At 39.9% G+C, this 25298-nt stretch overlaps 1 protein-coding gene and 1 long non-coding RNA gene across 3 annotated transcripts in view; one reads left to right on the top strand and one right to left on the bottom strand.

The window, feature by feature from the left end:
- Window positions 1-15699, top strand: part of ALDH1A2 (aldehyde dehydrogenase 1 family member A2) — a 65891-nt gene extending 50192 nt beyond the window's left edge. For both annotated transcript variants that reach the window (XM_054213925.1, XM_054213924.1), the window contains 6 exons: window positions 3249-3351; window positions 6296-6480; window positions 7226-7390; window positions 7726-7883; window positions 8680-8754; window positions 13414-15699. In XM_054213925.1, coding sequence (XP_054069900.1) covers window positions 3249-3351; window positions 6296-6480; window positions 7226-7390; window positions 7726-7883; window positions 8680-8754; window positions 13414-13486 — 759 coding nt within the window. In that variant the 3' untranslated portion in view covers window positions 13487-15699. The remainder of the gene's footprint in view (window positions 1-3248; window positions 3352-6295; window positions 6481-7225; window positions 7391-7725; window positions 7884-8679; window positions 8755-13413) is intronic.
- Window positions 1-25298, bottom strand: part of LOC128914648 (uncharacterized) — a 129591-nt gene that overhangs the window by 39346 nt on the left and 64947 nt on the right. The gene's annotated exons all lie outside the window — the stretch shown is intronic.

Below are 25298 nucleotides of genomic sequence, written 5' to 3'. Positions count from 1 at the left end.
GGTGTTCCCTAATGCCTTAAAGTGTATCTGTGATCAAAGGGAGGTTCAGAGCAGAGGAGAAGTCAGATGTTCTGACGGAGCCATAGAGGAAGTATCACAAACCTTGGAGGTTTGCTTTTGCCTTGTGAGACTTCCAGTGCTTTAAAAGTAACAGTCAAACCCACCTGTATCATTTAGAAATATTGATTTCTGTCTGAAAACAGAAAATTAAGAGAACATGAAAGGCAACAGACTTTTAATTTCTGCAGAAAGTATTTAAAATGTGACTACATAAGCCTCCTCTTGAAAGAGACATTAAACTTCCAAACACAGAAGGCATAAATAAGCAACAATCAAATATTTTATATCCTGATACACTCTCAATGTCTAACGTCATACAGTTCACAGCCCAGAATCAGACCTTTCCAGGACTATTCTTCAAATAGCCTTTTTGCACAGGGGTGCCGCAAAATGCTTCTTTAATCTTTTTTGCTGTTGTTGTTCTGAATAACAAATTGTTTTCTTTGAGATGGGCCAAATTACATCTGCCTCACCCTCCATGCAGCTTACAAGGTTATGGTGCTTCACAAGCTATCCAGGGATACTCCTGATATCAATCTTGAAGCCTATTCAAAACAAGGATGGGGAGTCAGGGCTTTCTCTGCCAACATTCCTGCTGAATAATCGCACAGCTCCATTATCTGTGGGGGAGTCCTCTCGTCCAGTGTTCCCTCGCAAGGCTGTACTGCCTGTTGGGAGCTCACAGATAAAGCTGAGATACACCACAGGAAGCATGTACTGAAAGACCATACAGACTGGAACACTATCACTTATCCTTTTCATGCTGTCTTCCCATACAAAGAGAGGGTCAGCCACAAAAGGCTGCCTTTGTCATGAAAGAATCACAGCGCTGGTGCCTTCCCTAAGACTTTTCTCAACCTGTAAGTGCATAGGGCACAATAGGAGCACAGTGAACAAAAATGCTGATCAGCATGAGCCCTACCGTCCTCATGTCTACACTGTTTTCTAACAGGAAGGACACAGTGAAGCTGTCTGTTAAGTTTATACTTGGAAACTTGACAACAACCTCCCTCTATTAACAATACTCTGGACCATGCTTTTCCAAATTAACACCATTGTCGCCAAGCCCTTTAGACTTTAATATTTGCCATATACATGGACTTGCATATTTGCCAATCACTTGTTTGCATAGAAACCTTTTGAAATCTTTACTTACATGGACAAAAATGTTTTGACATTAAAGTGGTAGAATGGAAGGCTGAGATGGTGGGCTGGACATGTTGCTCTTGCTTCTTTGGTCTGCTCTTTGTGACTTTTTGAGGGGAAATAGGTGGTGGTTGTTCTTTGAGAGAGGGAGGTTCAAGGCAGTGAGGGTGTGAATGGCATTGGCTGGCACTGGCTATAAACACAGCATTCTCACTGGTTTCCAGTGTACATTTTCAGCACAGTTTGAGAGACTGGAATTTCCAGATGACATGCTCGATGTATGTGGTGAGGGTGGAGGGCAGAAAGGTTCTTCTTTTTCATGTTCACTTCTGGCTGTCAGTCAAACATAGCAATAAAATCAGCTCCAATTAAGGGGATATGCAAGGAATTTCATGATAATGTCAACACTCCTTTCCATCAATACAGGGACAAAGAAAAGCAGCTAATTTTAATTTTTTTTTTTTTTTAAGAAATAACCTCAGTCACACTCGACTGTGGTATCACCAGATAAACAGTTAATCACAAAGGCACATGAAGTGGTTGACAATTCCTTCATTATCCTGTGGGGTTTTTGCTTTGTTTTTTCTGTGGGGGCCCTGGTTTCTGTTTCATTTGCTTTCTGATTACTCCAGTGCTGACTTAACTTTCTCCAGCAGACTGCCTTCAGTTCTCTAGGAGAGAGAGAGAAGCCTTCAGCTTCTCATCCATTAACCCCTTACTGCAGGGAATCTCACTCACCTGACCTTAGAAATAGAAAGCAGCTAGAGAGAACAGAGAACTATGTGGAGAAAAAAGTCCAGAACTGGACTCAGTCCCATCTCACTTCACATCTAACTTTCTGTGTGACCTTAAAACATGTCCTGTTTAAAAGAAAGCACTTACCAAGGTTCTCAAGCTTCTCAATAGTCAATAGATACTTTTAATCCTGTGTTTTACTGTGTAGGGGCCTAAATGTATCTGTGATTACTTCCGAAACTGCAAAATGGGCATAGTTACACTGCAACAATATAAAATCTGATCTATTTTGGATTCCTTGATACAGACAAGGGAGAATTTCCAGGGAGCACGGCTGCCTCTCCAACTGTACATGGAAACACATCAAATATGTAGCTGTCAGACTGCTACTGCATTTAATCTACCCTCATGTTCCTTGGCAAGACCTACAATTTGCTGCTGCTCTGGCCACAGGGCTGCATTCTGCTCCAGCTGACCCCACAATCTACAAAGACATTTTGGAGGTGCTTTTGACCTTCTCAACCCATATGAAGATTACCTGTGGTGCAGTTGAGGGTCAGGTCTGGGATGGTGCCCTACTTGGTCTTCTACTGTGTGCTATTAGTCCTGCAGAAAAGGCTGATGATTTCATCAGAATTTCACATATTCTGGATGGTGATTTCATGGTCAAATTACTTAAACCTTTGGGCACTGAAAACTGTATTTTGAGGCAAACAAATGCCCTCCTACCAACAGGTTGGCTAGCAATTTAGTAATTATTAGTAGTAAGAGGGAATTAAATTCTAAAAGCCGTGATCATCTGGGGTAACTAACACCTGGACTGTATAAAGAAGTATGATAGCAGTTATTACTAATGAACAGTAATAGGCTTAATACATGCTTAATACATACTCAATACATACTCAGATAGCAGATCTATTTTCTTTCACTAGAAGTTAAATAACTAAACCTTTTAATAATGGTATCTAAAACCTTGTGAACATGCCACTAGTTTGGATGGAAGTAATTCTAGTTACACCAATTTCAGATTTTTAATTCAGCCCCCCTAAAGCACCCTAAAAGAAAGCCCCAAGCCATTTTAGCATAGATATAAATGGGTGAAGGGTACAAACACTTTGTGCTGTGCCTTATTCCCTCTCAATTTCTGGGAAAAAAAAAGGAAAGCTGTCCACTGCTTATGAGAATCTGTTTGGATTGAAGAACCTGCTGGACTGTTTAAAGCTTTGTTCCAGTGATAGCCAACATTGGCTGTTAAAGTGAACTGTATGACTACATTCCCTGTAAAATGTGTCTCCATTTCCTTTCAGGTTGGGAAGCTGATCCAAGAAGCAGCTGGAAGGAGTAATTTGAAGAGAGTTACACTGGAGCTGGGTGGGAAAAGCCCAAACATTATTTTTGCAGATGCTGATTGTAAGTCAGGACTTCCATATTTTTCTTAAAAACATGTTTGTGTGGTGTCTTTTTTTTTTTTTAATATTTGAGCATATGTTTCATACAAAGTGAAATGGACCAATATAGCTGTATCGAATTGCTCTTTTTAATCTTACAGAAGCAGCCTAAGGTGTGAATTTTTTTATAAAAAGACAACATTTGAACCCACAGATTCATAGACAACAAGAAAACAGAAAAAACTTATAACCCAGCATATAGAATAACACCAAGTGGTATTATTCACCGTCATAGTGCCATACACATTTGCCGTCCTAAACTCTGCAGCAAGGTGGTTTAGTGCTTTAAATCTGGAAAGCCTGTGATTTTTTTTGCTTCACAGCAATTTTAAAAAGGAAGGGCTTTAGTTTACACTTGAGTTGTGAATCTGGCCAGTGCAGTAGTCCTTTATTACGCTGTTTTAATAGTAGCCATAAATGGGGATTATTCCATTTTTTACATTTTCGCAATTGAAGAATTTTCTACTGAAATACCCTCGCTGCTACTGTCAGCAGGGAGCTGAAGATTTTTGCAGCTGGATGATGTTGTGCAGCTGAGATTTTTGGCACCTGAGAAGGTACAGGACAGCCATTTAGGATAGGATAAAAACACAAACTGGAAGTTTCTGCTTAAATGATCAGCAATGAAATAGTTAAAAATGTTGATATCTAAATTGTCCGCAGGAGGTTTTGAAGTTAACACCCCATTAAGATGAATGGGACAGTTCACACCTTGTTTTGAGCTATTGTTTCAGGCTGTATGCAGGCACACTGTACTCAATGCATTTTCTGAGAACTTTGTAACCCAAATAAATAGACATATAAGGATTTGGTCTTTTAATTTAAAAGGGGAAAGTGAATAGAAGAATGATACAGAATAGCATGAATTACAAGAGTTAGTTATAATCCTATATTCATTTTCAAAACTTATCAATGTCTGAAAGACTAGGGAAAGCTTGAGAACTTTTAGCAGCTTTTCTACAGAAAAATGTTTTACCAATTACAGTCACAGTCATCCTGGTAAGCTAAAAAGGCTCCTGTCAGCTGGAGCCAGATGCAGATGTTGCAGCCTTCTACCCCAGTTACTTATCTCCATCTCCCACCAGAAATCACCACATTTCAAAAGTCCCAAACCTACTAACTCAGGCTGGATCACCTGAACACTTCTAGTAGAGTAATATATGCTGGGGGCAGGTCTGTGTTACGGCCTTCCACCGGGGAAGGAGACACACTCCTAGCTGCCCACACAGAGCTGTAGTTTTATCTGTGACTTGTATCTGCCATATAAGGTTGAGGACCTGGAGAGAAGTTGCAGGCAACAGGAGAATAACAGGGCACAGTGGAGAGCACAGTCTTTTTCAGGACTGTCAGTTCCACAGTATATCATACTAAAGCTCTCTGGTCTTCCCATAATTACAACCACCAGCACTTGACCTGAGATTCAGACTTCAAAGCTCTGATTATTTAAGAACAGCAGACAATTTGCTCACCATTCCAAAGGAGCTGTTTGTTCTTTTTGAGGAACACTGTGTGCCAAAAGTTAGCAGAAGGCATGACAAAGCTGCTGATTGTTTAGTGCACAAAAAACCCCAGAGAAGAATGGCTAAAGCCCCTCATGGTGAAAAACTGTGTTAACAATAGAGCAAGAAACATCAGTTAATCAGTTCTATCCACTAGTGTTTTCAATCTCCATAGAGCTGCCTGGGAAAATTTGAATGTGGTCCAGGAAACACCCTATATAATTTTTTTTCAAGACCGCACTCAGGGCAGAATAAGACACTTCAGTTAGATGGAGTTGTCTACAATGTGCTGAAAGTAAAGCACTGTTGCTTTGTTTATTCCAGAAAAGATTACACTTTAAGCAGTGTTCCAAAGTGCTAGAGATGATAACAGAGGTATTACAGTGCTGTAGGGCATCACTGTTTAAGGATAAATTCAATATTCTTGTCTAGTCAGCTATCACACCCAATGAGAGAATTTAGCTCTGAATGTCTAAATATGACTGGATCCTTTCTCCCGCTTGGATAGTGAATGTGTTAGTTGTACCTCCAAGAAAGTTAGAGCAGAAATCAATGGTTGTCTGTTCTATAATTGACCTATATTTTTAAAGCCTTACCCAGTCACCTGTATAGGCCAAGAAGATGTTTTTGTCTTGCAGAAAAATAATCTGGCTTTTGGGGAAGGATAGGTCTTGCCATTACCAAAGTCAGATTCTCTCAAGAACTTGGTTGGCTGTAATTCTCACATATGCAGTATTAAACCAAGTGCAAACTTGGTATCACAGACAAATTTTCCCCTCCTCTACTGACCTCAGTCAGATAGACTTCTATAATGTGGGTCACAATCTGCTTCCTATGGTCTCTTAAGAGTTTTAGTTGATAAATTACATGTTGCTGGCATATAAGACATCAGTGAAGTTGTTCTTGCATACCCTACTCCTATAGGCTGTTAAAGCACTGTCTTGATTTAATTTTTGCAGTGCAATATTAAGCAATATTTTGTGGCCTGTGTCACGAGATGGCATGTGGAATGTATTACCTATGGACCTTTCTTTACCTAGATGATGCCTGAAGTCCCAAGTGGTCCCTTGCAATCTAGTATTTGTGAAACAGTTGTAATGCCCTTAATATCCTTCCAGTATAGCTGTGTCCAGGGTGGAATAAATGGGGAAAAAATCAACTTCAGACATGTTTAAAAAGTACGTATTTTCACAGGGATTATGACACAAAATGAAATGAATCATCTTCATTTATGGCCCGACACAACAATAGTATGTTTTGATTTGGTCACTTTTGGTTTTTTTAACGAAATCCTACTTCTGCTTTGAAGTTTTGCGAATGTGGCACTATGTAATACACATGGCACTGGTGCAACAGCAGATGTGTTTATGATGTTTCAGAGCAACATATGTTGTCTTGGTTTTTTAGTGGACTATGCTGTGGAACAAGCTCACCAAGGGGTCTTCTTCAATCAAGGTCAATGCTGCACTGCAGGCTCACGGATTTATGTGGAAGAATCAATCTATGAAGAGTTTGTTAGAAGAAGCGTAGAACGTGCAAAGAGGAGAGTTGTGGGGAGTCCTTTTGACCCATCTACAGAACAAGGTCCACAGGTAAAGGAATAGTGTTCTGTCTCGACAGCCCAGAAGTTGTCTGTAAGCATTTAAACTCTACTAGGACAGAGGTCAGTTAATGCATACTCACTCACAGGCCAGGGTGGCTAACATGACAAACATTTTAAAGATTAAAATTCTAAAGGAGTAGACAATCTGTGCAGCTCAGAGGTGTTTCTTGTTAAGTAAAAACTCTCATCCTAAGTATCAATAAGTTTTCCTCCCAGCTTTAACAGCAAGATTCTGATCTTCAGCCCCAAAGATATGGATGTAAACTGTGAGAAGTTCTCAAAAGTCTCTGTGGGCAGGCACTTTCAAGAATTGTCTACAACCATAACTGTGCTTGTAGAGCACTAGAGAGACAGGAATTCTAAGCAAAAGATGGGCAGGATTAGAAATAGGTCTTTAGAAAATGTTCCTGCCACTGATAACCAGCTGGACTTACACCATTTTCAGGAAGTTAACCTGGGCCAAAAAATAATGATCTGCTTTGTTTGTGCTTATAAACCAGATTGCTTAGCAAGAATGTGGGTTGAGCCACATACATAAGGGGACACATCCTTAAGAAGACTGAGCCCTAGGTTGCAGTCAGCAGCTATTTTTAGATTTGTGGCATCTCCAGCTCAAAAAGCACTGAATATAAGCATGAGTCTATTCACTGAGACATGACTTGCCTAAAAAAACAATTTTGACTTGATTGTCAAGTGCACGGTCTACAAGTCAAATGGCTTCTTCTCTCTTTCAGATTGATAAAAAACAATACAACAAGATCTTGGAACTGATTCAAAGCGGCATTACTGAAGGAGCAAAACTTGAATGTGGGGGTAAAGGGCTAGGAAGAAAGGGCTTCTTCATTGAACCTACGGTGTTTTCCAATGTAACCGATGACATGCGGATTGCCAAGGAGGAGGTATTCACACACAGGGGCAAGAATATTTTAGAATGTCCTAAACATGATTTTTTTTTCTTTTGTTTACTTTCTGAGACAAAAGCTTTACAGTTAAAATTACCACTATATTAAAAAAAAATAATAAGGAATTGAGGGAAGAATGGACGAGTTTCACTGAGGCAACTGCTTTCGGAAATTCATGCAGTTTTACAGACAGCTAATTATCACTCCTAAATGTTGCTGCGGGAATTTGTAAAGAGTACAACAGGAGAGACAATTAAAAAAGCAGAATAAAACAGGAATAAAATGCCTCTGAATGGGCTTGTTTATTAATTAATGATTAATCTTTGTTGCAGATTTTTGGGCCTGTTCAAGAAATACTGAGGTTTAAAACCATGGATGAAGTTATAGAGAGAGCCAACAATTCTGATTTTGGGCTGGTAGCTGCTGTCTTCACAAATGACATAAACAAGGCTCTGACAGTCTCTTCAGCAATGCAGGCTGGGACAGTCTGGTAAGGCAGAAGTTATCACACTCCTGCTCTTGGAGATAAAGAGTTTGACTCACTATCATTATGGCACCTCAGTTTTGCACCCTTTGTCTGAAAAATGTTTATCTAGACCATTCTAGTGGTGAATCACTAACCAAGATATGGAACAGCTGTAGGGAAGTGGTGTCACTCCGCTCACTGCAGGTGAATGCTATTGAAAACTCGCTTTCCAGTGTGGCGGCCACACTGATGAGTGGCGTTACTGAAAACAAACAAAGCAGAATATAAACAATCCGTTCTGTGGAGCACAGGAATCCTGAGAGGTTTCTGCTAATGGCGTAAAGAATCATGTACTTTCTACAACAATAAGCAACTGAGGGAACAGCTCTTCTCGCCAGTCCTTAGGAATAGGTAATGCCACATCTAGAGTTTAATAGCTTGCAGTTTGGTATGTGAAGCCTGGGTGAACTAAATATTCATGAGAAATCAGTGAGAAAAAGGACAAATTCAAATTTAATAGCTCTGTTTTATAAACTGGCACTGAGGTTTGTCGGCAGATTAACAGTTCATTACTGAAGCTGCATCCAAGTGTTCAGTGCTCTCTTCCAGTCCTCACAGGCCAAATCCCATTCTCCTTATGAGTAAGGAGCAGAATATTGGTTTTGTGGCATAAATCCCTCATTTCTTTTCAACATGATAGAAGTTTGTTATTACTAAGAGGTATACAGTGTCCCTAGCTCCACAAGTTTCAGCCTCTCCCTGAGTTCTCCAAAGGCCTCGCTGACAGCAGAGTTGGACTTAATGTCTCTTCCTGTTACAGGATAAATTGCTACAATGCCTTAAATGCCCAAAGTCCTTTTGGAGGATTCAAAATGTCTGGCAATGGGAGAGAGATGTAAGTATTACACCACTGTCTTCTAAACTGTTTTCAGCTCTACAATTTAATAAACATCAGTGAATTCTTCCATGCAAATTAAGATCAGGAAATATTCCTATCTGATGTTGAGGGCATATTATAGGATGACTGATAATCATTGCCAGTTCTAAATGCAATTGATTTATGTGGTAAGACCATTTTTTTTTCCTTTTGTTTTTTTGACATAGCAGAGCAAGTTACTGGAACTGCCTTCTTATTCTGAAAGGAACTGAAAATTTCTGAGTGTTTTTCTGAACTTGTAACCTGTGTTTTCTGAGAGTTTTTCTTAGCCATATTAACCAGCACTTTTGCAGAAAGATTATCATTTTGGTACTGCTGTGTCCTTGTTGACTGGTTTGATGTACTTGTTTCAGAGTTGTTTTGACATATATTTTGCCTCTTTTGCTATTTTTTTTCTTTATTTTTCCCTACATTTAGGTGCATCTGAATTTTATTAAAATGTTATCTATCTCTTCCAGATTTATGAACAATGTTAAATTAAATCAGGCCTAGAGAAGGATAGACAAATGTGTTTACATCCCTTTCAAAAAATCACCTTCCATTACAAAGTTTTCTGTCTTATTCCATTTAGAACTAAGTGACAAATATTTTGAAATGCAGCTCCACGCTCAAATACTGTCCCATGTACCTAATTTAAAGTCTTAGCAGTTTTTAATTCTCATTACAATCACAAGGAAGTTTAGCAATTGCATCAGCCCCAGATTGGTTACGCATACAAAGAATTCAATTAATTTCTGTGCAGGAGGCATGTATACCAGATATGTCTCACCTAAGCTTTCAAAATAGCTTATGGCTAATGGCAAACTCAGCAGTAAAACTAAAGTAAGGTCAAACTCTTTAAAACTTTAAATATGTTGAAGTATACAACTTGATCTATAAAATAAGCTCTATGTAGTCTGAAATATTTTCCCTCATTAGGGAGTACTTTGAATAACACATTCATACTATTCTCCACATTCATGAGTTATGAGGTGATCTCACACTGGCATAAATATGTCAGCTCATCTAACTCTTATCATTGTGAAAATATTCTAAAACTACTAAGCTCGATAGAGCACATGCGTAACTTGACACCCAAGAGTGACCCCATTGACTTCAGGGAGGTTAACTGTGCAAGCAAAATATTCACATATCGATATCGTCAAGTTTTTGAAGGGGGGAAAACCAGGCAGCACCCCAGCTCCCATGGAAAAAATCTATGGTAGTTGTACACTTGATTGCCATCTACAGCTTTGAAAATATTCAACATAAACAATAAATGTTGGGAATGGCAATAATCTCTATCTCACAAAGATGCCCCAAAAACTACTTATGAGTAACTATACTACTCCTTTCAGAACCTCTTTGATCAGATATCACCTTCTAACTCACCTCCTCCCCCCTGCATTAATATCTGCATACTTTTTATTAAAATTCCATGGTTTCTTAGATCCCTGTTTTTAAGGGATACATTTTACAGCGTAAATAATGTTGAGTCAGGCAATTAAAGAACAAAAAAAAACAAAAAAAAAGAAGAGAAAGCGTCCATAGATATGTGTGTCATTGTGAAGCTAATACTATGTTACAGCCAGATCATAATTGTGCCACTCTGCTGTCTATGCTAGCGTTGTATTCTCTGGGACTTGTTTTGTTCCTGCATTTAAATTCACAGATTTTTATCACTCATAGGGAAAAGAATGAACACAGAAAGTTGAGATCTGCTGTACTGATTTTACACTCCCACAAAATGTAGCAGGGTATGTGCATACCAGTAGAGAACCAGAATTCATGTACACAATACAACTGATTTCTGTTTACATTAAGGCTACTTACAATATTCTCATATTCTTAAAGGAGTCTAAAAGAGGGATTTTTTTTTTTACAGTTACAATTCTTTAAAGCTTATTATCACTGCCTGAGTGGTGTAAAATTTAACTCCTGTAACTAAAAATCAGGTGCTTCATCCCACATTGCCACATGTGGCCTTTTTATATTAGATATTGTTCTCCAAAATGCTGGTCTCTGTCCAAGTGTCTTCAAGGGAAAGAGGTGCCATTCAACTTGAGAGCTGTCCTTTAATGTCATAGGAATTATTATTGTGTGGATAGCTCTGAGATAAAGCAGTGCATTCTCAAAAAGAAGTGCAAGCAGGAGAATGGCTTAGAACTATAATTCTTTTCCTTATCCTTTTTCTCTTGGACTGAGGGAGGGAAGAGAGTATGTATTATTTCTTTTCAAAGAGCAATTTGTTTCCCTTCCCTCACACCTACACAACCAAGGGATAGCATCATGCAAACTTGACCTGTGGGCTCCTTCCTTTTCACAGACACAACCCTTGTTCTCACCCAGATACCAAACTGCAATCCAAGTTGACCCAAAGTGGCCCTAGAATAGGACGTTATTGCTCCCTACTTCCCTGTATTAGGCTGTGGAGACAAGCGAGCCCTTTAATTGAACATGCGCTGACTCTTCTGCTCTGAATGTCTGGAATAACCCATCTTCCTATTCAGCAAGAGCAACTTTTTAACTTTTGAAAAATATTTGCCTTAGAATTCATCACAGTTGTCCACTCCCAAACTTTCAGACAGAACAAAAATACGTAAGGCCCTGAAGCCTTGAGCTGAATAAACAAGACAATAAATACATCTAATTTTGTTTGCCAGACCAAGATGATAAACCAACTGGCAGCTGGAGCATACATAAAGGCAATCGATATTCTGTTGGCTAGGTTATCTATTGACTTGCAAAAATGTGTCCAACAGGTGTCTGGAGCCAAGCCACAGCCCTACTGAATCAAGCAGAAACTTTCACACAGAGAGACTAGCCAGCATTAGTTATTGGGCTCCATGCGGCTCCCGGTGACAGCTTCCACTGAGCCATAAGGGAATGGTTCTGGGGCTCAGCCGAGTCTGATAAATAGCTAAAGTTTTTAGTCATTCTTTGGAGACAAATCTACCACTTTCTACTGAAAGCTGGGGGTGGGGTGGTCCAAATCAATGGGAACATTTCACATGTCAAAAAATCTTTGCTAATATATTTCCTTAGACTCTGGTAAATCTTAAAATGCCTACTGAATCATCAGTCTGAGTTAACTATCAACCATTCCCTCACACTTAAGGCCTACCAAGCCATCAGGCACATCAGAAAGTTTTCAAAACGGCAGGTGGAGTGAAATGGGCTGGTAAATACTTATATTTCTGCCCAAATGAATTAACTTTCCAAGGAAGATTACAGGAGTTCCTCCCCTGATGATATATTTTGTGTAAAATTAGTGTAGAGGTAAATGCAGTAAAGTAAATAAGTAGACTATGCAGCACCAGGGGCATACAGAGGGCTTTAATTGCTTTGAACAGTGGCCCCTCACTCCATTCAGAAAGCAACATGTATTAGAAGGAGGTTCTGATGAATTCCCCTGAAATATTCTTTATGGTGCAGTTGGCATTAAACTCTGCACAGCTGGATCCAGAGGGAAGGCAGCATTAAATAGTAAACATGCTAAGATGATATGCATGTGACCACTTTTTAGATTTTTAATATAAATAAGGAAGCCGTATTGTCTGTGTTTCAGGGTGGGGATAATAATTTAACCAAGAAACAAACATCTGTAAGGGCCTGGGCAAAAGAATCCTTGCACGAGTTCGGGTAGAAGAGATTCTCTACTTCTAGACTTGGACTGTACCTATTTTGAGGTGGGGAAACTGTTTGCTTTACACACACAGCATCCAGCAAACATAGTAGAACTTAACTAATGACTTGACTCAAAATACGCACAGCAAATGCAAATACCTATACTTCAGAGAAGACAGGCATAACTCCCAAGGAGTCATGCAATATCCACTCTAAACCTCAGCAGAGTTGCCCAAGAGACGAGCCAGGCAGGAGCTGACTACCACAAAATCTATGTAGCATTCAGAAACACCCATTTCTTAAGCACAATTTACCCAAAGCAGAACACGTAGCCCTCAGAGCCATGTGTGAGATGACTGGGACCTAGAGAGTGGCTAGCTTCTAGCAGTATAGTGGATCTTATGTGAGGTGCTGTGCCAGGACAAAAAGAGGTGCTATACGTAAATCTAGTGGAAACCTGAGCAGGCTGACCGCTCTTTCACAGTACATGCAAAAGCTGATTTCTGCTGCTGGGTATTTTGTAAGAGAAAAAAGATCAGTGGGTTAGGACTCAAGTTCATCTTTATCCAAGGTTGTGAGTAGTTTATTTTCCATAGTACTCAGTTGGGACCTTCTCTTTCTTGAGTGCAAATATAAGCAGTAATTTCACTGGCCAGTGGTGTAGGTCGTGGTGTTTGGTCATTTTCAAGGTCTGGAAAGGACAGAGGACATCAATTCACTCCCAATAGTTTCATTGACAGACAGTGAGTATTTCTGGGTTTAATGTAAATCTGTATTTCTTTATCAAATGCTGGAGCCATCCATTGTTCTTTTGACCTACACTGAAACTTCATATTCAGGTTTTCTGAAAGATGGCGTGAAAGGAAAACCTGTACAAAATCATAATGCAACAGAAACCTATACTGAGAATTTTGGGTTATATCTTAACTTTATCAAGGAATAACTTTGCAGGTTTTTGCTCGATAAAGAATCAATGCCTGGTGTAAACTGATGCTGCAATTTGTTTTTTAGGGGTGAATGTGGATTGAGAGAATATTCTGAAGTTAAAACTGTGACAATAAAGATCCCTCAGAAGAATTCCTAAGATGACGAAGGACCACATTGTGCAGAAGAGCACATGATGCCACCCTCTCTATTCATGATGGAGACCAGCACTCAGGAATAAAAAGTGTTACACAATATATATTTAAGAAATTAAGTTGCAACATATATACTGGGCACATAATTGCATACATAATGCAAAGCAACTCTGCATGTTTTCATAGAACTCTCTTGAGAATTGTTACATCTTTATAAAACTAATCATAACAAGAGATAAAATTGCTATTGGGCATCGTTAATAATGGTTCTAGCTATAAAACTGTTAAATGCAAATGCATGCACACACACATTTATCTTTTCTTTAAATAAACAAAATAAGTCTTACTGCTTTCAGGTTGCCTTCTCAAAATAACCTGCCTTGTGCTGACAGTCTAGTTTCGATCAGGGCTTTACAAGCCAGATTTCACCCAAAATGCTAGCAATGAACAACATAAACAAGTATCATTGACGTTCTTAGAAAATAAAAGACTCTGAACTCCGAAAGTACTGAGACAAAAACTGGTATATTAGCAACTTTCCAATTAGCATGCTCAAATAAAGAGGTCAGACTGGGGAGGGAATTAAACCATTATATGGACAATGAAATCCAAATACGTATCAGTGAGATTTGGCTTTCATGACTCACAGAGATTTGGTTTTCAAAGCTTGTTTTCATAATTACTTTATGTCTTGCTTTAAGCAAAAATCCTCCCTCACTTACAGGAACTTGAAATATTTTACCTGCCTTCCAAAAGAGCATGGCCAGACAGAGCTGGGAGGGTGTTAAGGAGAACAGAAACAGATCCCAAGGCTTCACAGAATATTTCAGTTTTCACTGCTTGCCTAGTTTTGTTGTTGTTACTGTTGTTGTTTTCAGCTTTTTTCTTTTTTTAAACAAGTATATGCACATGCAGACTCCATTTATTTGTCTGCTATTAAACTGCCTGTGATTACACTGGGAATCATTAAGTATTCCTTACACCAGCAAAAGCCCAACAAAAGCCCTCCTGACAAGAAGTAGCTTTACTTCATTTTCTTACTAAATGATGGCTTGCCATCATCACCATGCCTGTGAGCCTCAGCTGAGCGTACTGGCTGGTACTGACTTTTCAATTATGTCTGTTCTTTTTTTGGCTCAGGACAAAAATACGAGCAATTTCTTTTAGAATTGAGGTGTTTAAAACCTGTCACATTATTTCCTGCTGCCTACAGAATCTCTTCCAACTTGTAACTAACAAACTAAACACCATCTCTTTCTTCTTTCCAGCTTCAGAGCTCACCGATTCCCCAGACTTTTTTTTTTAAAGAGGTTTCATTTTATGTTTTAACTTAGAATTAAGAAAATTTATTTTAAAAGTACAGTAAATCATCTAGACTGTGTAGCTACATTAGCTGGGGTGTAAGGACAGAATTATGGCCTCAGGTGTAACAGTTTTCCTAGCTGCAGAGTCTATACTACCAACTGTTGAAAACTCCAGACCTGATAGTCAAATCATTTCTGCGCGTTCTTGACTTCCTTTATGCTCTGAGGATTTCCTCTCAGATTTGAAGTTGTGTGTGTCCTTAAACATACTGCTGGATCAGGACAAGAGCATCCAGCATTTTGTAGTGTGCTGGCCCTCAATATTTTGTATTTCTAACTCATGTCAAACTGTGCATGTGTTTTTAAAGCAATATGTATCCATGATATTCAGAAATGACAGTACATTCACAGACATGGAGATGAATCAAAATATTCCTGAGTTGTTAAATGCAAATGCCATAGACTTCTACTGTAGTGTATGCCAGAGTTAAGAAAAACAAAATACAGCAAATAAGAGATTAGTTACCTTTTAAACTGCCATATAAAATGTGAAAAAGGAGATTTTACTTCTTTTCTCCTATTTACTTAAAAAAGAAACTTCCTGTGCTAACAGCATTTACATCATGTATTCTTTTGTATTCTTTTTGTGTATTTTGTATGTCTGTGCTTTATTCCCAGTACATTCAGGTAAATAATAGAGTTGCCATTTTTTTCAACCCTGTCACTGCAGCTCCATTTGATGTACATGGATTTGTGAAATCCTTTTTTAAATGTACCATCTGCATGGATCCAACAAAACATTTTTCCAATCCCTGCAGCTTTTTGTTACAGTTTTTAATCATGTATATAGTTATATGTTATTAAAAAAGTAAAAGGATATTTTCTATGAAGTTTTTTCCATTAAAAAGGTTTAGAGAAACACTTTAGACTGTGAGACTCCTTTATTGTTGACAAAGCTATAAAAATATTAAAAAAAATATTTTCTTAGCAAAAGATCTGCTCTCACAGTAGCTTTATTTTCATTCGCAAAAGTGAATGAAGTAAAAGGCCAATTACATTTTCTGAAATATTATTGCAGCTGTATGAAAAACACTTGTGAATTGCAGATCTAGGTCATAGCCAAAGTTCATCCTCACCCTCATGGTCATAAAGTTTAGCTATTGGGGAAGGTCTGAAATCATCAGAACCAGTGGGGCACCCTTGCAAACTGCCACATCACAGCTTGAATTTTGGATAATGTTTAAAAAAATCATGATGCCTTTTCTTTCTCCAGTAGATGAGTCACAGAGATGATTACATTAACACTCAGATCTTTTATGGAGTGATATTCTTCTTGTATTTAATTTCAAAATGCTAAAACATGGGAAAAGGACAGACAATGTTATTTAACAGCCAGTGAAATTCACATGGCCAGGTACTATTCAACTCTCCCTCAAGCAATCCCTTTATTCCAGGGTTACTTCCATTGCCAGGAACAGCATTCCTCTTTTGGAATGGTGCCTATTTAGATAAAGTAACTACTCAAGCTACTTCAAGGCCAAGCTACTTCATTGTATGGCAAGCAATGGTTATACCTCAGTGTCACAGAATAATACTGTTGGTTTAATCAACACCCTACAGGCAATCACAATAGATAAAGTAACTTGACTAAAACAGATGGGATAAAACAGAATAAAACTTAATAATAGGAGTGAATTTGCATTCTCAAAAAGGAGTACTGTTCCTGAAAGTCCTATATATCAGAAATATATTAAGCAGAGTTTCATTTCTATTTAACTAGTGGCACGGGCATATCATGGGACTGCGAGTGGACAATTAGTACTTCCCATCTTCCCTATCTCTCTGACCTTTTTGCAACCTGCCTTTCCACTCCAAGTAGTCACATAGCACAAGCAACAGAGTGCTTTTCTGAAAGCAAAATGAATGAATGAAGGCTGTTCTGGAATCCACTGAAAACAAGGGGTGTTGTCATCTAATGAAACGAGCAAATTTCAGTCCATAGTAAATAAGCACTCTGTGGAGCTGTGGAGCTTCAGCCAGTGAAAGTAAGTTATCAATAAATGCATACACAGGTCTAGTAAAGGGAGAGTCTGGAAATAATTGTGCATTTCTTCTGGGAAAAGGATGTGAAGAAAGGCAAAAAGAATTTCACTTCTGTGGCCTTCAGACAAAGTGATGGATATTGATACCACTTGAACAACATTCATGCATTTATTGGTGCCCTGTTACAAAGAATGCTTTTGCTCTTCCTCCCCACCAAGGCCAGGATGAAAAAGCTTGCCTTGCATATGCAGAGGCACTGTGTTACAGTGCCCTCTTATTTCTCAGCTCTGTCCTGGAAGAAACAGAACCCATAATAACGCCAAATTCAGGGCACCAATTTAGCTAGAGAGGAAGTCAAAGACAAGTAATATTCTGTACTGTTTACTTACGGCTCTCTGCATGGTCACACCTAGAGCCTCTGGAGAGGTACATTTACAACCACCCTACATTTGCATCCATACATCTCCATTTACTGCATGCTCGGTCCATCAACACAGGAAGTTATTTTTCTCATAACAACTTCATACCACAATGACTGATATTCACAGCGCTACATCTATCAAGAGGCAGGAAAAGCCTCTGCGGCTATTAGATGCCATCAGCATTCCCAACCCATTCAAACAGACTTCTCTCAGGACATTAGACTACAGCTGCATAAAATGCATCTTTCTTCCTCGTCCTTGTTAAACACATAGTTGATTAATTCTTTTTGTATCTTCACTGTATCTTCTGTGTTCACTGACAGCACACAGGAACGTCTTGGTTTGAGGACAAGGTATCAGGGAAGGAATTATGTGTGGCTCTGCCAGAAAGTTCAGGAACTTCTAAAGCAAAGCAGGCAACTACAACATGAAGTTGGGCCATTTATAAGGATAGATAGGCTGATGTGAGACTAGTGGTATAAATTCATGTGACTAAAGTGTGGCTAGAATATGCTAGTACTAGGACTTGGGGTCCCACTTTCCTCTTTCACGCAGCACAATGTGGAGTGCTGGGATGCTGGTTTCAATAAGCACTTGCTTAATTTTTCTCAGAGGACCGGAACTGACACACTGGAATTCAAGGTTAACACAAGCAATGGATTATTACAGCTGGCTGCAGTGCAAGTTCAGTCATTTTAGTGGGGAATAGCAGGTTAAGCTGTCTGCGTAGCCACCGCTGCTACACTGGGGTAGTGCTCAGCACCAAGTGCTTGGTTCGCTAAGATTGAGGCCTAGGGGCTGCGCACACACACATGACTGAGAATGTGTCCCAAGGACAGTGAGTAGAGGAGGCACAAGGGTGACCTGCCTCTTGGTACAACTGGGATAAGTCACCCAAGCTGTTGCATAATGTCCCTAATCCCCTTAGCTTACTGCAAGACGGGGAGAAAAGGCACATCTACATGCCCCTGGTTCATAAGAGTGGTTAATTCTAAAACAGTTCAGCCAGCTGAGTTTAAACCCTGAACCCTCACTAAAAGCCAGCCTCATCCCCCTAGCACAGGTACTCGAGAGCTCAGTTGCACCGTATAGACCGCCACTATTTTTTTCTGATATCAACATATTTAAATCCACTCAAGCTCCTACTGAAAAGAGGGACTGAACCCATGATCCACTGCTTCTCTGTGGTGAGCATTTGCACGGTAACTTTTCATGGGTTTGTAGGATGAGTTTCATCCAACAGCAGAGGCTGTCCTGTACTGTACTTTTTTGGCTGTGCCGGCAGTGCCAGGAAGCACTCCAGGGAACATTACTTCACCCAATTTCAGGTGACATTTATAAACACATCATGGAGGGCCCTTGCCATCGGCTGTACTGCCCCGAAGTCTCCAATGTCCAGGAAGGCTGGGACATCTGCCAGGACGATTTGCCTTAAGGATCAATGAAGTCTGCATTACTGATATGTCCCATGGTGCATTACTGTAACCATTCCTTATATTGTTATTTAATCCTAGTATCTAACATCAAATCCTGCAATTCCAGGCTCGTTTTGAGGTGGTTTTGTCTGCCTGGAGTCTCTTGACAAGACCTGCTAACTAAACCTGGATTGTGCAACCACAACAGCAATAGACTGTAGGAGAAGCTGCAGCTGCAGAGGTTGCCAGGGAGGCTGTGCACACAGCAGGCTCAAGGAACCCAAAAGGGTGCTTGTGAAATGTTTGTGCTGCTGGCAGGCAGCACATTGCCAGGACAGATCACACATCATGCATTTGCACATCAAATGAAGCTGCACTGGTCTGAGAGCATGGGAAAGGCCTGTCTTGAACGGCATGTGTCCTACTTCCTAAACATGTATATTTTACACTTTACACTTGGTTATTGGCCAGATTGAAAGTACCGCAAGTTCCCCAAAGCTTGTCGTTTTCCCTTTGAAGTAGAACTGTTTGGATAATGTTTCCTTTGGCAATTTATCTATGTAACAAAGCAGGAACTTAGCTACACTGGTCTCTCAACAATCCACCACTAGCTTTTGTTGAAGTATTCATGCGTTTGTGTATATGCACTCACACACAATTTGATCATTTTTCATGACCTTGCTTAGCCCCTCTCCGTCTCCCTTATGGTCCCTCATGATGAGGTTGGTGTAACTTGTGCTAATATTAACTCGCTTCATTTTGGGGTTTTTCCCTGCTCTGTGTATGCCTGGCTGAGTTCCCATTTCCTACAGCAGCTTAATTAGCAGACATTTGTGTGCAGCCCACTCCTGCTGCTGACCAAAAAGAAGTGTTTGCACTGCTTCCCCTGGCAAAAGGGCTCCAGCTGATGGCACACTGGTTTTCTCAGACTCTCCTGGGACCACAAGAAGGATCTCTTGGGAAGTTTCTGCTGTTCCCTGCTTTCTATTAGTCCAAAACCTCTCCCACAGTCTTTGGCACTCGACATCCAATCTCAAAGCACAGTCGGTGCCTGGCAAGAGAGGCCTCCTTTTAGTTTTTAATTTTGCACTTCACAAACACTCAGGTTTCTGGGAAGGATGCTGAAAGGAAAGGTACTCCTCGCTCCCACCTGCAGATTAGGGATGATGGCGTTGCCCTTGCGCATGGCGGTCCTGCCACTAGTCAGAACACCAAGCTCATTCATTCACCATGAGAGTGTGGCGCTCACTCAGAGCCAGCTAGTGAGATCCCCTATCCCCAGACTAAGCAGAGAGCCTTTATTTAAATCAAGCATTCCAAGAAGTCCTGAAAAGTCACCAAATACACTTCAGCTTTATTCTTCCAGTATCATGTGCATACTCTCTTTTAAATACAACCTGGCTGTGAAACTAAGGAGAAAAATACATTGTCTACAAAGAAATGGGCGTTCGTAGAGCCACCGATCTGTGGCTCCTGAGTAGGCTGGAGCTCCTGAGCAGTCCAAGGAAATCTCCTACACTACGATGTTGCAATGCACCGGGATTGCCTTATCAGAGGGACTGCCATGTCTGATGGAGGGGAGGAGGCAAGTCTAGTGAGGTCGCTGAGAGCACTATGCCCCTTCTGTCCTGGCATGAAACTAAACTGGAGCAATGGACTCTTTTCTGAGAATCTGTGGCATGTTTCTCCACAGTGTGTATTGCACACCTTAAGACACAGGAAGCCATTGCTAGAGAGCTCCTGGGGACTGATGAGTTGGCACGACCTCTGATCATACCAATATATACAGAACCACCTACTCCTATAACTGAAACTGCAGCAAAACCCCCAGCAATTCCTGCTCCAGCAGTCTTCTTGCAGTATTTGCCTTCCAAGGACAAACAAAATTTGCCAGACGTTTGTGGGGAAAAAAGCCCAGAAAATGCCACTGGTACAACAGACTTTTACAGGAGTTTCCTTAGGGAATGCAGAACATTTGACCCTCTCCACAACCACAATTCCCATTAGATTCCCCTTTGTGAACCTCTCTGATGTCACCATTTCAGATCGATCCAGTGGAAAAATGACAGTAGACTCCAGCTGCCCTTCAAAAAGACCTAGAAAGATGCACTCAGCTCCTGCATCTGTAGCGACTTTATAGCCAAGGCTCTGGGACAAATGTTTTAAGTTAATTTTGTATTCCATTATAACAGACATAAAAAAATATGATGACAAAATCACCACCAATACTGTTTCTCAGGGTTTCAAGTCACCTTGCAGCTCGTTACTATGAAAATGCCAAACCTGTTTTCTTCCCTGTAGTGAACTGCGCATGTATTATAGAAGGGCTGGTACAAAGTTCTGCGAAAAGACAGGGTTGCTGCTTGATTTCTTTTTTAAAAACACATGGAATATCCTGAGCTCTTTCTCAGGGTTTTGGCAAAGAGGCTCTTTTAACTAACTGTGTTCTTAGGTAGAACAGCAACAAATGGCTCAATGATTTGTTTTTACAATGTCCACTCTGGGAAGACTAATTACCAGCTTGCCTTCTAGTGTGCAGTTTCAAACATTCGGGGCCCCATTCTTTTTCAGGCAAAATTCATACTATGGACTGCAGAATCTGCCTGGGCAGGGGCATTTTGCTGAAAGTTTCTTAAAGCTTTACGATTATGGGCTGACCAAGAGATTTCATGATGCTTCTAGAATTTTGAAAAATTAAGTAGGAAAAAATGACGCTTTCCTCTGTATTACTATTTGTCTTCCTAGGGTAGTAATATAGTCACCAAACCAAAGTCACTGCAAATGCTGTTCTCAGCTGTTTTGCACACAAAGCTCAGAAGAACAAAGGTAGATTTCATGCATTAGTTGTGAAATTAGTTCAGCAGCAAGAACCACATTGCACCAAGCAGTGCAGTGTGTTGAGCCACCAGCAGATTCTGCCTCACAAAGGAAAACAAACTGATAGCCTTCTTCCAATTGTCTTCAGGACAATCAAGTTTTCTTCCTCATAATTCTCCCTAGTGGACTTCTTTCTCCCTTTTTAATTCCTACTCCTCTCAGAGTAAGTGGTGCCTCTCTAAAGGTTCTGGCTGAGGCAAAGCACTGAATGTTTAACTTCACTGTGCATACCGTCTCTGACAGTATTTTCCAGCTTTGCCATTAAACACTGGCAGGCCAGGCAGTAGCTCCTCATTAGACTATGTTCCTGGGTGACTTCGACTGCAGAACCAAGGCAGCAAACATAACTGACTTTCTGGAGTCAGTCACAACAGCCAATGCTCAGTAAGCCATTATTAGTGTTATCTGCACCAGCCTATCTTAACTAGCCCAACATGCCTTTTTCCCAATTATAGATATCAACCTTTACAGCACATAATTTCATAATCTAATTTTATCATGAAATTAAGCAGCTAAAGGTACTATATGCTCAGAACTCATTGTTCAAACATGTTTTATAACCTTTAAAATAAAAAATAAACAACACAAAGACTTGCTAGGTTTCTATCTACAGTCGAGTCTTCCCCTGCTTTGAAGGTTATTAAAGCTCTGGAAGACATGTTTTGCTTACTTTAGCTTGAGTCACAAACCATCCCCCTTTGCAATCACAGGCAAATTCATACCTAAGCAACTGCAGATGCTGCTGAGCAGAGAGGAAAAATTGATAAACCAGGATGAATTTTATGGAGGGGAAAGGGCAGTAGGAATGAGAGGCTTAAATGGGCTTTCACTTCCTCTTTCCCCCACAGTCCTTAGCACGCCTCATACAGCCTCACGCCTCCTGCAAAGCTCCTCTTCTACAACCCGCTGCAATTGTCCTTTAAGTAGCATTACTTTCGAAATATAAATGGAAAGGTTCCTCTGCGTATAAGAAATCAAGCTACATAAACCTCACACAATATTCAGAATTTCCAGAATCTATACACAAACCCATGAATTTGCTTCAGCTGCTTATTTGCATCAGGGATGTTCAAGAAGTTCAGACCTGGAAAGAAACTTATCCTCTCTTCATGAGACTGCAGGTATGGGCACTTCCTATGGAATATATTCACAACACAAATAGGCTTTGGATGGTCTACAAAACAAAGTTACAAGAACTGAGGGAGTTACAGTTACAAGGTAAGCATCCATTTTGAAACTGTTCTAATAAAATGAAGTTATTTCAGCTGCAATGGCCTGCAGGGCCAACGATATTTGCTTTCTTTTGCATCATCTTTGTCAATCCTCCTTCATGGCACAAAAAAAGAAAAAGGTGTTAATTGATCACCTGATAATTTGTACACAGTCGATCAAAACCATGGCCCCACTGTCCTCTACAAACATCATAGACTTGGTCTAGGCCTCAGATGTTTTAAAAGTAAAATGAAAAGCCAGGAAAAAAGAAAATAATTATATTACCATTTTACAGACAAGGAGCTGATTGAGAGAAACAAATGCAGCTACTCAACCCGCGATTACTGAGGAAAATCTGGAGCAAAGGCTAGGACCAAGTACAGGTCTCCTGACTCCCAGAACAGTGCCCTACTTGGTACTGGCTTTTTCCCAAGCCGTGTTTCTTGTATATAAGCACTGTAATTATACTATTGCAAAGGAGAAATTAATACAAGCAAACACATACACAGAGAACTGATGAGACAACTACAGAAGAATTCTGTCTAAAGATCAGTAGGAGTTGAATTTAAATACTTTTCAATTCTGACAAACTGAGCTGGGGAAAGCCCTTGAAATTCTTTGGAACTAATGATCTTTTAGCACCTTAGGTAGGGAGGTCCAATTTTTCTTGTTACAAATAGCCACATCAGCCATTTATTTCTACATATTTAGATTCAGTGCGGGATCTCTCAGCTAATAAATAATACCATCAGCTTTCACCAGGGCTTAACCATAGACAAATAAGCTTTTCAGCACTTGTATCAGTTTACTGCAGTTTTGGTGTGTTGTTTCCTGTTTCTCCACAGACAAGTGGCAAGCGGCAAGCTCCATACATAGATATGCCTGTTATTTATTTATCTGTCTATTTATTTATTTGTTTTTATACAAACACACACACACACTCACGTTCAGGCTGCAGTCTTTTTTCATTTGGATGCATATAGTTCAATCCCTTGCATTTCCTCTCTCTCCCCATTCCTGCATTTGCTCCCCACAACAGGAGGTGAGCTTGCAGAGGACCTAAGCACTGTTCATCCCTGCTGAGTTCACTGGGAACTGACATTGTTCAGCACCTCTGAAAATGTAGGATATATGGGTGGTTAGGTATCTGCCAGGCTTTAACTAAAGGAAGCAATTAGTCATCAGTTTGTGGCTGGCTGTGCTTAACATCAATTTGTAGCTGGCTGACTAAGAACCTTTGAGAAGTTGAGTCTAGAGATGGACCACCTAACAGAGGTCCAGCCAGCACAAACAGTGGCACATGGGTTAGAGCTCTAGGTTGAGGTGAACTGTTCTCTAGACTCTGTTGACTAGACAGGCCTCTTAGGACAGCAATGGGAGAATACAGCAGGCGTCAGCACCTCCAGCATAGACATACCAACTTCCTAATTTAGGAATCTTATTTAAAAATTACGTCCTTACCTAGATTAATTCAAATTATATTTAATGCTTCATTTTTTAAACTCAAAACTGTTGATGATTTGAGGGCAAATCTACATAACTATGTACACAACCTGCTGCATTAGAGCCTCTTATTAACTCTGTTGTTAAATCCTGAGGATTCAAAACATCAAGCTGCCAACATACAACTGCATTGTAACACAGGCATAACAATGCCAGTGTTATGTCAAAAACTAAAAAAAAAAACAACCCAAACTAAAAATCTCATGCTTTTAAGTAAGACAGCTACAATTTTAGAAAAACATATATAGAGAGAAAACACTTAAACAGAAACAGTAGTTCATTTCAAGTTCTTGATAATCACTACCCTAAATGCCAATGATTTTGTAAACTGATCAGATAATTAATGACACGTTTTTCCTAAACTCTTGTCACTTATTCTTTTGGTTCCTTATTCACCTAAGCACTTACATAGTGTGATTTATGCCAGCTTGTCTGTTATTTTCCTCTGCTCTTTTATTACTAGTCTCAGTACTCTTTTTTGCTGTCTAACACTGAACAAACTGCATATAGTCACACTAGCTACTTGCTCTTAGCTCCTGGTATCTTCTTTTTACAGCGCAATTACAGTGCAATACCCTCCTAGAAGGTACCAGGTACAACAGACAATTCTGCTGCCTTCACAACTGCAATAATATGCTCGAGCCAGTGCAAACAAGTGATGCAATGCAAGCTGTGTTCTTCCCAAGGGTGGAGAGCATCCCCCAGCCAGACTCTCAACTTGTTTCTTCCCAAAGAGAACAACTTGCAAGGTCACTTCTGAACCCTTACTTCCCATGAGGTGGCCACAGTCCACCCAGCAGAGTTAAGGGAAAAGAAAATTAACCTCTGAACTATCTTTGCTCATGTACAGGGTACATGAACTAGCAAACAGAAATACATAACACTAATTAATTGCAGCTTCACTTGCAAGGATTGAAAGATTCTCCTAAATGATCTGAAAAGATACATGACTAGTGCTGAATTCTTGTGACTTTATTTAGAAATTTAAATTAGATGGTAGCATATCAATATATAAGTAGCATAAAATTTCCAAATGCATGA

The sequence above is a fragment of the Rissa tridactyla genome, chromosome 9 (genome assembly GCF_028500815.1).
Source record: "Rissa tridactyla isolate bRisTri1 chromosome 9, bRisTri1.patW.cur.20221130, whole genome shotgun sequence".
NCBI lineage: Eukaryota > Metazoa > Chordata > Aves > Charadriiformes > Laridae > Rissa > Rissa tridactyla.
Note: the sequence above shows the minus strand (reverse complement) of the source record. Positions and strands in the feature narration are given on the sequence as shown.